The sequence below is a fragment of the Leopardus geoffroyi genome, chromosome B4 (assembly GCF_018350155.1).
Source record: "Leopardus geoffroyi isolate Oge1 chromosome B4, O.geoffroyi_Oge1_pat1.0, whole genome shotgun sequence".
In the NCBI taxonomy this organism is placed as follows: Eukaryota; Metazoa; Chordata; class Mammalia; order Carnivora; family Felidae; genus Leopardus; species Leopardus geoffroyi.
The window spans coordinates 127,913,267-127,926,381 of NC_059341.1; the positions used below are offsets into that span (position 1 = coordinate 127,913,267).

At 43.6% G+C, this 13,115-nt stretch overlaps 1 protein-coding gene across 7 annotated transcripts in view; it reads right to left on the reverse strand.

Moving 5' to 3' along the window:
* Positions 1–1,527: 1,527 nt before the first annotated feature.
* The window catches only part of BPIFC (BPI fold containing family C), a 55,686-nt gene continuing 44,098 nt past the window's right edge, over positions 1,528–13,115 (reverse strand). For all 7 annotated transcript variants that reach the window (XM_045463694.1, XM_045463697.1, XM_045463695.1 and 4 more), the window contains 4 exons: positions 6,419–6,461; positions 3,891–3,954; positions 2,821–2,897; positions 1,528–2,106 (listed from right to left, as the gene is read on the reverse strand). In XM_045463694.1, coding sequence (XP_045319650.1) covers positions 1,984–2,106; positions 2,821–2,897; positions 3,891–3,954; positions 6,419–6,461 — 307 coding nt within the window. In that variant the 3' untranslated portion in view covers positions 1,528–1,983. The remainder of the gene's footprint in view (positions 2,107–2,820; positions 2,898–3,890; positions 3,955–6,418; positions 6,462–13,115) is intronic.

Genomic DNA, 13,115 nt, shown 5'->3' on the forward strand with positions numbered 1-13,115 from the left:
AGTCATCCTTCGTTTTGGAAGTGCTTGTCTGGATCGGGCCCACCTGCTGTAATGAATATCTGCCTGGGGTTTACATTCCCAGCAGAGAGGGGAAGAAGATATCTAGACATGAGAAACATGTCTTGGGGCTCCTGGGTGGCTCAGTTGGTTAAGTGTCCGACTTCAGCTCAGGTCATGATCTCACGGTTCGTGAGTTCGAGCCCCGCGTCGGGCTCTGTGCTGACAGCTCAGAGCCTGGAGCCTGCTTCAGATTCTGTGTCTCCCCCTCTCTCTGCTCCTCCCCTGCTCACACTCTGTCTCTCTCTCTCTCTCTCAAAAATAAGTGAACATTTAAAAAATTAAAAAAAAAAAAAAAAAGAAACATGTTCAACAAGTATATCTAGAGACTTGTAATGTTTCAATGAATTTATGGATGCAAATGAAGTAACTTTTCTGTCGGAAACGCACATTCCAAAGAAGGAAAGTGACAGTTCATCATTTATTCCACCAGACACCGATGAGGGTGGTAACTGTGGCCGACGTGCACGACAAAAATGAGTAAATCCAAGCCCCTGTGGACAGCCAGGCTTCCCTTCTGGGACCACTAGGGACCCTATGCTCATGCTCTTTTATACGCGTGTCACTTGCTTGCAGTAGTAAGTGATCTTTACATGATTATGTCTTCTAGTCCTACCTCACGTAAATAGCAGTGACTTTGGAATCAGTAAGACTTGGATTCAATTTCTACCTCTGCCACTTACCAGCCTTGTGTGATTCATTTCTCTTCACCTTTGTTTCCTCATCTGTAAAATGGGACCACAATTCTTGAGAGTGTCTGTGAAATGAGTGACACTCGTGGAGTAACCAGCACGGGGCGTGGTAGGCACTCCAGGAAAGGGCTCTCTTCCACACCTCGGCTGGACTGTCAGAGCCACAAAGGCGAAGTTTGCAGCTTCTGTTCATTTCTTAAGTTATCCATATGGGTTCTTCTTTCCTCCTTTTCTGCCTCAGTTTCACCCGATGATTAGGTCTCTAACAATTTAATATCATCAACTACCAACGATCTAAGTTTGGTACTCTGCACTGTCATTTCATTTAATGTGGCAGGAAAAACAGCCTAAAACTTAAACTTCCAGAGTCTCCTATGACCACTGTTTCTCACCAGAAACATCTAAGAGGCAAAGTATTCCCTTTTATTTATTTTTATTAAATTTTTTTTAGGTTTATTAATTTTGAGAGAGAGAGAAAAAGCAAGTGTGCGCGGGCAGAGAGAGAGGGAGAGAAAATCCTGAGCAGGTTCTGCATAATCAGCACAGAGCCTGACAAGGGGCCTGAACTCACAAACTGTAAGATCATGACCTGAGCTGAAATTGAGTCAGATGCTTAGTGGACTGAACCCCCCAGGCCCCCTAAAGTATTCCCTTTTCAAACCTTGAAATCTGCACAATCTCACTTTTCATCAACTTAAGGATGCTAATTCTCTCATCTTTGTCTTATTTTATTTAAAAAAAAATCCAAGGCAGGGAATTTTTCCAAAAAAAGACAAGGTTGACATTGATAGAAAACAAGTTTATTAAAAACAGAGGACAGTAGCAGTAAATATAAAACATAAAATCCAATATGCGGGGAAGTGTGGGAAACCCTGGGTTGCTGAAAGAGCTCAAGGGAGCCGTCACGCAAATCAGTTTCTCAGGCACCTCCTCAGAAGCGCAGGCCTAGCTCTTGGCCCCAGCACCTTATTAACACAGGAGCACACAAATGTGCATTCAAACACGAACACACATCCAAACACCCACCCCTCCGTACACGTGGAGACACACACCCTGATTTAGCTCTTTAGCCCAGTTTGCCTCCCTCTTCCCTGAGGGTTTGAGAAAGAAAACTGTCAGCCTAAGCATTTCACTAGGGCTTACAACCCAGTGTGTACTGTCTGCCCCTTCCGGGTTTACAGTAGCTGTGGGATTAAGGGCCATCTACTTCCTGGAGTGGACTCCCAGAAGGCAATCAAGCAGCTGGCTTCCCCCTCCACTGTCCATTTATGAAGTTCAGACCTTCCCAACCATGGAAACTTGGCTGCTGCTTTAAGGACGTTTCATACTTCAGGTCGGTGGAAATCAAAAGGAAACCCTGAAAAGGATGCAAGGGTGAAGACAACGTCACACTCTGTGGACCCGCAGCCATGGGCTATCTGAGTTTGCTGAGGAGTGAGGGAGAGATGGTCTCTTTATTGGGTTCTTCTGGGTCAAACCCACCCCACCCCCATCCCCTTGTGAGTGCCTCAGACATAGGAGCAGGCCACTTGGGATAACTGTCACCTTATGAGACTTAAGAGACTATAGAAGGAGAGGTGGGGAGGGAAGGGGGTGGGCAATAGTGTACAGGATTGGAAAATTCCATCAGAATCTTACTTCCACCCCCGTCCCCCGCCCCCCCCCAGAAGTGTCGAAATGGAAGAAAAAAGGTGTTCTGAAGCTTGTTTATCACGATTAATGAAGAAATAGCTCACAACAGATCCTGAACCTAGAGGAGGGTCTTTGGTTCAGGCAAAAGTTCAATGAGAGAATAAATGAAACAGACACACCACAGTGTACCGTCTCGTACTGTGGTGTGAATAGGTCTGGCTGTGAAAGGAAATCAGACTCGGGTTGATTTTTCAACTCAAGTTTAAATGCTTTTCATAGTCGACTGCAAACTTTAAGAGCTAAATGTTTTGTCTGTAAAATGTGGGCTGGAAACACACGAAGCGGAACAAAGTAGCGTAAAACAGAGGAAGCAAATTAGGAAGAGGCTTATTCTAGTATGAAAGAAATTGGGCAGTTAGGAGAATATTCACATTCTTACCTCAAAAACTTCAATATCTGAATTGACAAAGGAGATTTTGTGTGGGTTGGGCAGCGGAAATCCTTGCTGCAGTTTTGCTAAAATATAGAACAAGGTGTAAGATAACTAGGCACAGACACAGCAGTTTTAGCAAACTTTTTAGTAAAGGACAAATAAGCAGCTTTTAAATAATATATATTTTCCTTCTTCCTGATTTCTGTGTTTTCATTCTTTGTCCCTAGCATTTTCCTAGATGAATGCTTACTTAATTAACGAAGTGCTTAATAAAAATGCACATGCAATTATGTACATTTGGATGGCAGAAAAATGCTGGCAACTTGTCCAGTTTATATTTTGAAAATTCTGTAATATGTAGGTCTGAGAACATTTTGGTCTCTGATACAAAGTGTATTTTATTTTATTTAAAAAAATTTTTTTTAAAGTTTATTTTTGAGACAGAGAGAGACAGAGCATGAACGGGGGAGGGTCACAGAGAGAGGGAGACACAGAATCTGAAACAGGCTCCAGGCTCTGAGCAGTCAGCACAGAGCCCGACGCAGGGCTTGAACCCACGGACTGTGAGATCATGGCCTGAGCCGAAGTCGGACGCTTAACCGACCGAGCCACCCAGGCGCCCCTACAAAGTGTATTTTAACCAAGACAAACTCAAGATGTTGCAGTTTGTGAATGGTTGCATACAGGGAGAGGGACTAGGATTGTCCTTCATTAAAACTGTCTATCCAGATGGTGGTCTGTGTATAAAACCACAGAGATGCCCTCTAGGGAGAATAGTCTCATTTCTGCCTGACCCGAAGGAGATTCTTTACTGCCTCAGGAGGGGAGTTTCAATCTCTTTAACTCAACCAGAGTTTGACTGTTCTTGCTGAGTTCTGCACGTAGTGTTGTTAACAAGGCTTGGACTGGAATAACTAATTTTGCAATCACATCATTGATGGTACAAACTGTAAATTCTGCCATTGGCCTGGATTTACAAAATAACGTGCTACAAGTATAGGCCTTGGGGTGGAAAGTCCCAAACAATCCCCAATGTTTGATTACCTCAAAGTCACATGTTCCCCAGAATGTCTTACCGTTGGCCAGTGGGAGGATACCAAAGTGGAGAATGGAGGACAGAATATTCTCAAACCTCAAGACCTAAAATGAAAGGGGATACTAAATCAGTTGCCAAATCCTGGCATTTTGAAAGTACCATGCCTGGTCTGGATGTGCACTTCCCCAGACCTTATCACGACAGAGGGCGATAGTTACAATCTCCCCATAGAAACAGTCTCGCTTTCCAGACACTGAACACTATTTTGCAGGAAAGCATATTAAACAGTTTCCCAATCTTTTTTCCTCCTTGAGGATGGACATTTCTGCTCTTTGGGTATGCTAGATCATGGTGACAACAAATGTAGAGGGACCACACGGTGGCAGCGAACATGGCAATTAAGATATTTACCAAGTAAGACCATCTAAACAATTGATAAATATCCCAATTAGTAAGTAGTCTGCCCTAATTGAGGTCCGTTGCATTATGTTATGCTCTATATTTAACAGTCTCACCAGAACATCCAGTTTATCTTGAGTAAACTATGGTAGTAAATCTTAGCAGAGTGTCAGCTCCTGGGAAGGTTCAGGTATTCAAAATAAATGGACATGATGAACATTGATTCACTCAATGAATATATTTTGAACATCCTACATGCTTAAGCAAGCTATGCAGCCTAGCGAGGAGGGCTCTGAGGCTGCCTTCCTAGGTTTACCTCTTGTTTTTGCCACTTAGGTCATGTTGGGAAAGTCTTTAACCTCTTTATGTCTTGGTTTCCTCAAGTGTAAAATAAAGGTAAACAGCACGAATGTCACAGGGTTGGTCTCATGTTTGAACAAGTTAATATTATGTAAAATGTCCAGTATTAACCACTGTCATTTGTTTCAGAAATGTCATTGTTAGCATTCTCTGTTGTTGATCCTAAGCAGTTTTTTGGGGGGTCTTCCTAGAAGGCTTGGGACATTTGCCTTCTCTAGGCTCAGGAAATATTTATGAGAAAGTCAGCTATGCTTTCTCACGGACTATAGTTTGTCTTCTACCAAAGAGCTGTGCCACGGAGGCGCTAACCCACAGTGCATGAGACAATCTTGGTATTTTAAATTTCAATGTCTGGCATGAAAGATGTTATTTCCAGCACTGTTGCCACTGGCTCCTCATGTTCCCAACCTGAAAATCAGGATGCTCCTATAAAATTAAGCAAACAAACAAACAAACATCTTGTTTGGTCTCCTGGATAAATTCTCGGGTTTCTTCGCTATTTTCCGCAGTTCTATTTCTCTCTTAGTGGCTGCTTCTGGTGAACGTGGTAATAAATTCAGTACTTACTGTGTCCCAGGACTGCCCTGTGGGAGGTGAAGTGACCTGGCCAAGGCCACAGAACCAATAAGTGGGAAGTTTGGTCTCAGAGTCTGTATGGGTAACCGTTATGCTATACTGCCCCTTGACACAGAGGTGGTAATAGCTGAAATGAATTTTTGTAAAAACAATGGCCATCATTTATTTAATACCTGCCATGTGTTCAACGTGCTAAATAAATTTCGTATATAATCCCAGCTAATTGTCCCAACAACCCCAATGCTGTAATCACCACCTCCATGTTTACTTGCACCACCGATTCTCTTGCCCTGACTTGTCTTTCTCTATAATATTTTTCAGCACATACAATATAAATTTGCTTGTTGTCTCACCCTACCCCTGTCTCACTTACATATACACACGCATACTCACGCACTCACTCACTCACTCACTCACACACGTACATTCTAGAATAGGACTGCCCATCATTGGCAGTATTGACACTTTGGGAAGGATTATTCTCTCCTGTGAGGGTTGTCCTGTGCACTGTGGGATGTTAAGCAGCATCCTTGGCCTCTACTCACTAAGTGCTTATAACACACCCCAGATTGTGACAACCAAAAAATGTCTTCAGACATTGGCAAATGTCCCCAGGGCGGGGGAGGCAAAACTGGACTTAGGTGAGAACCACTGCTCTGGATTATGTGTACCATGAGCATAGGGACATCAATTAGTGATTTGGATGATCTTCCGGAAGTTTGGGGAGGGGCTTGTTTCCATGAGATAATACTCTTCCAATCAGGAGGTCACCAGGCTGGGGCCCCCAAAAAGGTATCTGCATGACCAGCCCTGATACGATTTTAGGAGATGGCTAGAAAGGCTTCAAAGAGCAAACTTAATCATGGCCTAAGAATTTACAGATAGCCTCATCTTTGGGAGTTTGGATATTATATTTAATTCTTAAAGATTCTTTATCCAAACAATGAAATATCCCTGAAAATGCCTGTTTTTTTCTCCCAACATTACATAGGTCTTAGTTTTAAAAAAGTTATTTTAAGTCTTTCTGAATTGATAAAAGTGAATTGGAGAGTTCCTGTCCTGTTTAAAAGTTAATGGGGTTGGTAGACAAGTAGCTACACGAGGAATTTTAAAGTTAAAATCTATGTTCAAGGGGAAACTAAGTACTCAGGGGCTTAGAAAACAGTCATCCAGCTACAATATAGGAAAATTCTCAGTTTTCCCTTGACAGAGAACCCTGTCTTTGACTCCTACCTCAATGTTGCTGCGATTGGACTCTGGTAAAGAGAGGCGGAATCTGAAACAAAACAAAACAAATGGGGAAATTTTAAAGGATGGAAGATTTAAAAACGACCATCTCAGTAGAAAGGCACAAAAAGGAAAGGGCATTTTTTTTAAGGTCCCTAAGCCACTACTTAAAAAAAAAATGCACAGACTTATAAGGATATAATGTTCTATTACATCTTTATCCCTGTATTTGCTACTTAAGAAGCAGAGCAGGAGTAGCAGAAGGCTTAGGTTTGTAACCAGGATGGATTTCTCAAGTGCATTTGTTATATGGGACTTACTGATGGCAACTCTAATGCAGCACAATCGTAAGAAACCGTTTTCAGTCTCCAGCCATACCACCCTGAATATGCCCGGTGTCATCTGATCTCTGAAGCTAAGCAAGGTTGGGCTTGGTCAGTGCTTGGTGGGGAGAAATAGTGTGCACAATTTCTTGGTCTGAACTCCCAGAGTACACATTTGATTTTCTGTGCATAGTAATAGTAATATGAAGCAGTAGTCAACAGGGAGGATCCCATCATTTCAAAGATGGGGAAACTGAGGCCCACAGAGGGGAAATATTAATGGCAGATTTAGGACCAGAACTCAGATCTCTGGATGGCCATCCCAAACCTCCCTTCCATTGTAGGATATTGTCTTACGTTGCTTTTCCCCTTAGCTTTCCATGGCTCACTTTTGCCCAGGTATAGAGCTTTACTTCTGCATCAGCCTTCTAATGCCTCTCCCTGTCTCCAGTCTGATCTCCAATCTGTCTTCCACACCATGCCCAGAGTCAGCTATATGAGAGGGATGTCTGATGAGGACACGCTCCTGTTCAAAATTCTTTAATGGCTTGTGATAGAGTTCAACTCACTTATATGGCACACAAGCTTTTCTGTTTTCTGGTGTCCAGTTACCTCTCTGCTCTCACTTCTGTTCATTCTCCACCTTGAACTTTATATTCAAGAACTCTGAACTGCTTAGTGCTATGCTGTTTTATTAATCAGGCACCATATATCTGAGGTTAAAAAAATATATTGGCTTTAGAACACATAACAAAAAATCATGAATAACTAAAATTAACACACGCCCACAATCAGTAACATTATGGCCACTCAGCACTTTAACTCAACTCCACTCATGGGTAAATTTAGATGACATTAAATGTGGAATAATGCACTTGAATATATGCAACATATTTTGGGCTGGATTCTCCAAAATTAGAGTAGATAAGGTCATAAAGATCTTAAAACAACTGTAAAGTATTTCCTTGCATATTCCATGTTTCTGGCCTCCATGCTTTTCGCTCATGCTGTTCCCTCTTTCTGAAGTTGGCCCTCCCCTTTTCTTTGACTGGTTAACTCCTTTTAATTGCTTAAGATTTAACTCCAGTGTTACTTTTTCCAGGCATCTTTATGTTATTACATTTAAGGAGCGGATAGATATTAATAGAAGAGGTAAGCTTGCTTGTTATCAGGAAATATCCTGTTATTATGAATTAAGTTTTGAGATTGCTTCAAAGTGACAGGCAAGAGTAAAAACCAAAAAAGACGGTTAGATCTGACAGGGATCAGAGATGGCATCAGTGGCACCGTGGCTCAAGTGGATCTCAGTGGGAAGTGAAGACCAGAATCCTTAGGGCATCTTTAGTAAAAGGCGAAAGATTTATGCGATCTGAAGAGAAACCAGAGTACAGGGCATCTTTAAAGGAGGAAGGTGAGCAGTTGAACAAACACTTGAAGGCATTGCTGGAGAAATGTGAGGGGGGAGTGTCTCCTCTTGGCCAAACTGCCATTTATGATGGGGAACCTAGGCCAGGTTTTAGAAAGTCATCTGACTGAGAGGTGGAACACTGTAAATTTCTTTCTTTCTTTTCTTTCTCTTTCTTTCTTTCTTTCTTTCTTTCTTTCTTTCTTTCTTTCTTCTTTCTTTCTTTTCTTAAATACTTTATTTTTGAGTAATCTCTTAAGTTATCTCTATACCCAACACGGGACTTGAACTTACAACCCTGAGATCAAGAGTTGCATGATCTGACTGAGCCAGCCAGGAGCCCCACGTTTGGAATTTCTGTCATCACAACTTCAAGCCATGACTGGCTGTCTCAGGATCACCTGCTGTGAGTAGAACTTGTCTGGAGTTTCCCATGAACTGATTATCCTTTCCTCCTAAGGCCATCTTTTTTCTATCTGCTTCCTAGTTCTCTAGGCATACTTACCAGGTTAGTTTGCTAATGGACACGTCTTACTAGCTGCAGAGAAACGGGTGGAGCAAAGAGCAAAAACGCTGGGCCCTCGTTCTGAAAAACACGCAAGCTCAACTATGGCCACTAGGTGGCGACCGAGTTCAGAGTTTTGACCTTTCATTCTGTAGGGAGCCCCTAACCTGTTGCTTAAAGCACAACTACTAGCAACTAATTTTTTTTTTTAATTTTTAAAATGTTTATTTATTTTTGAGAGAGAGGCAGAGACAGAGCGTGAGCGGGGGGGGGGGGGCAGAGAGAGAGGCAGACACAGAATCCGAAGCAGGCTCCAGGCTCTGAGCTGTCAGCACAGAGCCCAACGCCGGGCTCCAACTCACAAACCGTGAGATCATGACCTGAGAGGAAGTCAGTCACTTAACTGAATGAGCCACCCAGGTGCCCCTACTAGAAACTCGTTCGATTACAGAACCACAGAACTGGGGAGAAAGGGAGCTCAAATAGCCCTACCTTGCAGACATATAAGAGTAGAGCCTATTTAAAAAGTTTTGGAGAAGGTTTACTGCCCTGATTGAAAACCAGAGCAAAAGTGCAAACTCTTAAGCATGTCAGATGATGGTGGGGTCGTGATGTGGGTCGATATAGCAAATAGGACAGAATGAAGTTCAAGTGGACCAAAGTACGGGCACTCACAATGCCAGTACCCCAACGCTGTGGCCACAGCCGACATTGAAAATCGATCTTTGCATTCAAAATCTTATAACAATGGTTAACTGAGTTACCCAGGCACCCCCCTCACCCCATTTTTTGCCTTTTAATCTGAGTGTTTCTCTTACCAGGCTATGGACATGGAAGGTAGAAACAATTGCCTTTTGTTCTACTCCCTGTATCAAGAACAGTGTAGAGCACATAATAGGTGCTCAATAAATTCTCATTGAATTGACTAGATAAATGAGCAGATAAAGGATGGGTGGGAATTGTTTATTGGAATTGGGGTCACTCTGAGGATGAGCCAGTCTAAAGCAGAATGTTCATTTTAAGGAGCTGTGAGAGGTAAGATTGGCTGGCTTAGAAGGTAGTTGAAGAGCTTGACAACCCCAGGCTGTGGATTTAACCCAACAATGAAAGATTTTAAAGTGAGGAATGTGTTGAGCCCATTCCAGTATTGTAGAACTCTCTTGATGAGGAAGAGTTCCCTGATGTTTTATCTTTATTGCCTTCTGCAGACTGGAAATTGTCCCAACAAGTCTGGGAGAAGGGGAAGGAGTCGTTTGGGGTTTCCTCCTCTGACAGGGCGTCCCCCTATGGCACTCTTGTGCCCAGGCTTCCCCACAACCTCAGAGGAAGGGTGGAGATGGCAGTCAGCCCAGGTGCCAAGCCCTGGCTCTGATGGACTGTTGAGAGCACTGTTCCAACAGAAACTGAATCCATCCTTCCAGACCTGTTTTCTTTTCTGGGTTTCTCTCCAGAGGGCTCACATTGGGAAATGTTTATCTGCCCCACATGTGAGGGGTAGGACTGGGTGGTGACTCTATCTGCTTGTGGCCAGCTATATTTGCATTCTCTGATGGTGTTGGCTGGGAGGGGTTGTGGGGTGTGTGTTTGTGTGTGTGTGTGTGTGTGTGTGTGTTGATATTACTGGTGTGAGGTGCAGTTTGGGAGAGTCCGATGCCTCAGTCGTGTCAATGTCAAAATTGTTCCAACGTTCTAAATGGTTCAACAATAACGTATATCCGATTGCCTTGAGCTTTGCATGTGATTAAGAAAAAGGGTTAGAATTAAGTCACCTGTATGGGGACCAAAAAAAAAAAAAAAAAAAAAAAAAAAAAGAAAGTGTTGAAATAGAACTGTGTTTGGAATAAAAGTCTCAGTTGTAGATAGACCGGTACAAATCTGGTTTATGATTGTGAAGGCCAATTCTATAGCTTTTAAGGCTGTCCTGACTTGTCATGTCTCTTGGGATCAATTTTTCCCTCTTATTTGGTCAAAATGCGATCTTAGAAGGGGGAAAGAGAATAGAATACCACCACTAGTAGTAATGAATATTTCTTGAGCCCCAATTATGTGCAGAACATCGTGTTTTTCTCATTGAATGGGTTCTCATCTACCCATACAATAGCTCTGTGGATAGGTGCTCTGTTTTGCTGATGAGGAAACTGAAACAGGGAGGTTAATTAACTTGCTCAGGGTCCCACAGCTAGCAAATGACTGAGGTGGAATTCACAATCAGATATGCCTGACCACAGGGCTGTGCTCTTAATTAGACATACCCATAGAGGTCAAGTTGATTACTTAGTACTCCCTGCTTTTGCCTTCTTTATTTTTTCCTTCACTCCATTTCTCAATGCAGTGAGAAAAGGGCGGTGTGCTTTTTCCATCGCAGGTCACCCACTGCCAGCGGCTTCTCTGTTATCAATTCTTAACTTTGAGAAAGGACACACTGCCTGCTTCAATTTTGTGTGACTCCACACCCATGGGTTCCTCTTCTGGACAAGGGTATTTGCTGTCTAAATCTTCTAAGTCTTGGCTATGCACCACATCAAAGGCAGTATATTGTCTTAAGTTGAACACTCATGGGTGTGAAAAACGCTCACCCAGGTTCAAGTTCTGGCTCTGCTCTTTAATAGCTCTGTGACCTGTGAAACTCTACAAACTGTAAAACAGGGTGATAAGCTACCTCCAGGTCTATTCATTCAGTCTCAGACATGAATTGAACACTGTGCCAGCTCCTAGAGATACAGGGTTGTGAGGTTTAAATGAAGTAATACAGGTGAAGTTGTTGGCCTGGGACCAGTAGATGGCAAAGCCTCAATAATAAAGTAGCCATAGGGGCGCCCAGGTGGCTCAGTCAGTTGAGCATCTGACTTCAGCTCAGGTCATGATCTCACAGTTTGTGGGTTCAAGCCCCATGTCAGGCTCTGTGCTGACAGCTCGGAGCCTGGAGCCTGCTTTGGATTCTGTCTCCCTCTGTCTCTGCCCCTTCCCCACTTGTGCTCTGTGTGTCTCTCTCTCTCAAAAAGAAATAAACATTTAAAAAAAATTAAAAAAGTAGCCATGAATAGTAAAATAAAAGGCAATTTCTCCAATTGCCATCAGTGGTCAGGAGACAGGGCAATGAGGTGTTTCCTGACTCTTAAATGATTTTTCATAATTGAGCACCTCCTTCCCCTGGCTGAGGCCAGCCCCAAATTTTAAATAATAGCCATAGCCAATCTTCTTGAACACTTTACACATACTTTACATGTATTAACTCATGTATTCCTTACAATAACTACCTGAAGTGGTTTGCATTATATCCTAATTTTATAGAGAAGAAAATGGAGGCCCAGAGAGGTTAAGTAACTTGCCTGAGATCCCACAGCTTATGAATGGCAGGGTGGGGATCTGAACTAGCTAGTCTGACTCCAAAGCCCGTGATCTCACTGCCTATTTTATTTTTAAAAATTTAATGCATATTTATCTTTGAGAGAGAGAGAGAGACAGAGACACAGACACAGACAGAGACACAGACAGAGACAGAGAGTGAGCAGGGGAGGAGCAGAGAGAGAGAGAGGGAGACATAGAATCCGAAGCAGGCTCCAGGCTCCGAGCTGTTAGCACAGAGCCTGATGCGGGGCTCAAACCCACGAACTGTGAGATCATGACCTGAGCCCAAGATGGATGCTCACCCTACTGAGCCACACAGTCACCCCTCTCACTGCCTCTTTAAACTCACTACACTGGATTCGCCTCAATTTCTGTGTCTCCTGTCTACGTAGCCTGCAGTGAGCAGCTCTAGAAGGAGACACATTCAGGCAGGGGATGTTTACAAAGATGTTTTGGGGGTTGGTGTTCTGGGAGCCTGTTTTGTAGACCCTGTTTCTCAGGTTCTTATCAGGGATGCTTCACTGATCTCTACCTCCTTTATACCTCTCGGTGCTGTGTCTCTCTGAAATCACCTAAGACCAAATCAGGCCTTCCATCTGGAAAAGCAGTGCTTGTGGAACCAGGAGAGGAGGGCAGTCGTGGGGGAGGTCGGGCTGCCATTCTCGTGGCCAAAGGCCAGGGCACTCCTTCAGCACAGACTCTGCTCTTCTGCAAAGCCTTGTATCAGCTGCCTTGGGACTGAGTGATGCCTGGCCCATCTGCCTTGCCCACTGTCTTCTGACTGCCCCAGGTTTGCCATGGCACCCCTGCAGGAGCCACCTGCAGACTCAATGCTGGTGACCTGTGCAGTGGGACAGTGCCTCACTCAGAAGGGCCCACACTTGGTTTAATGCCTTGCTGTCTCCATCTGGACATTCTTCATAAGTTTTTGGAAAGGGGCTCCACATTTTCATTTTGTGTGGGGCTTTGCGAATTATGTATCCAGTCCTGCTCAGACCCCACTAAGGCCTCAGGAAGCCTAAGGTGCAAGAAGCCTCCCCAGCAGGAAAATCTAATAGGGATAGCAGGGAAATGGGGTGGTCGTCGGGGGTGGGGGGTAGGTGGGAGGAAGGTGAGACTCCA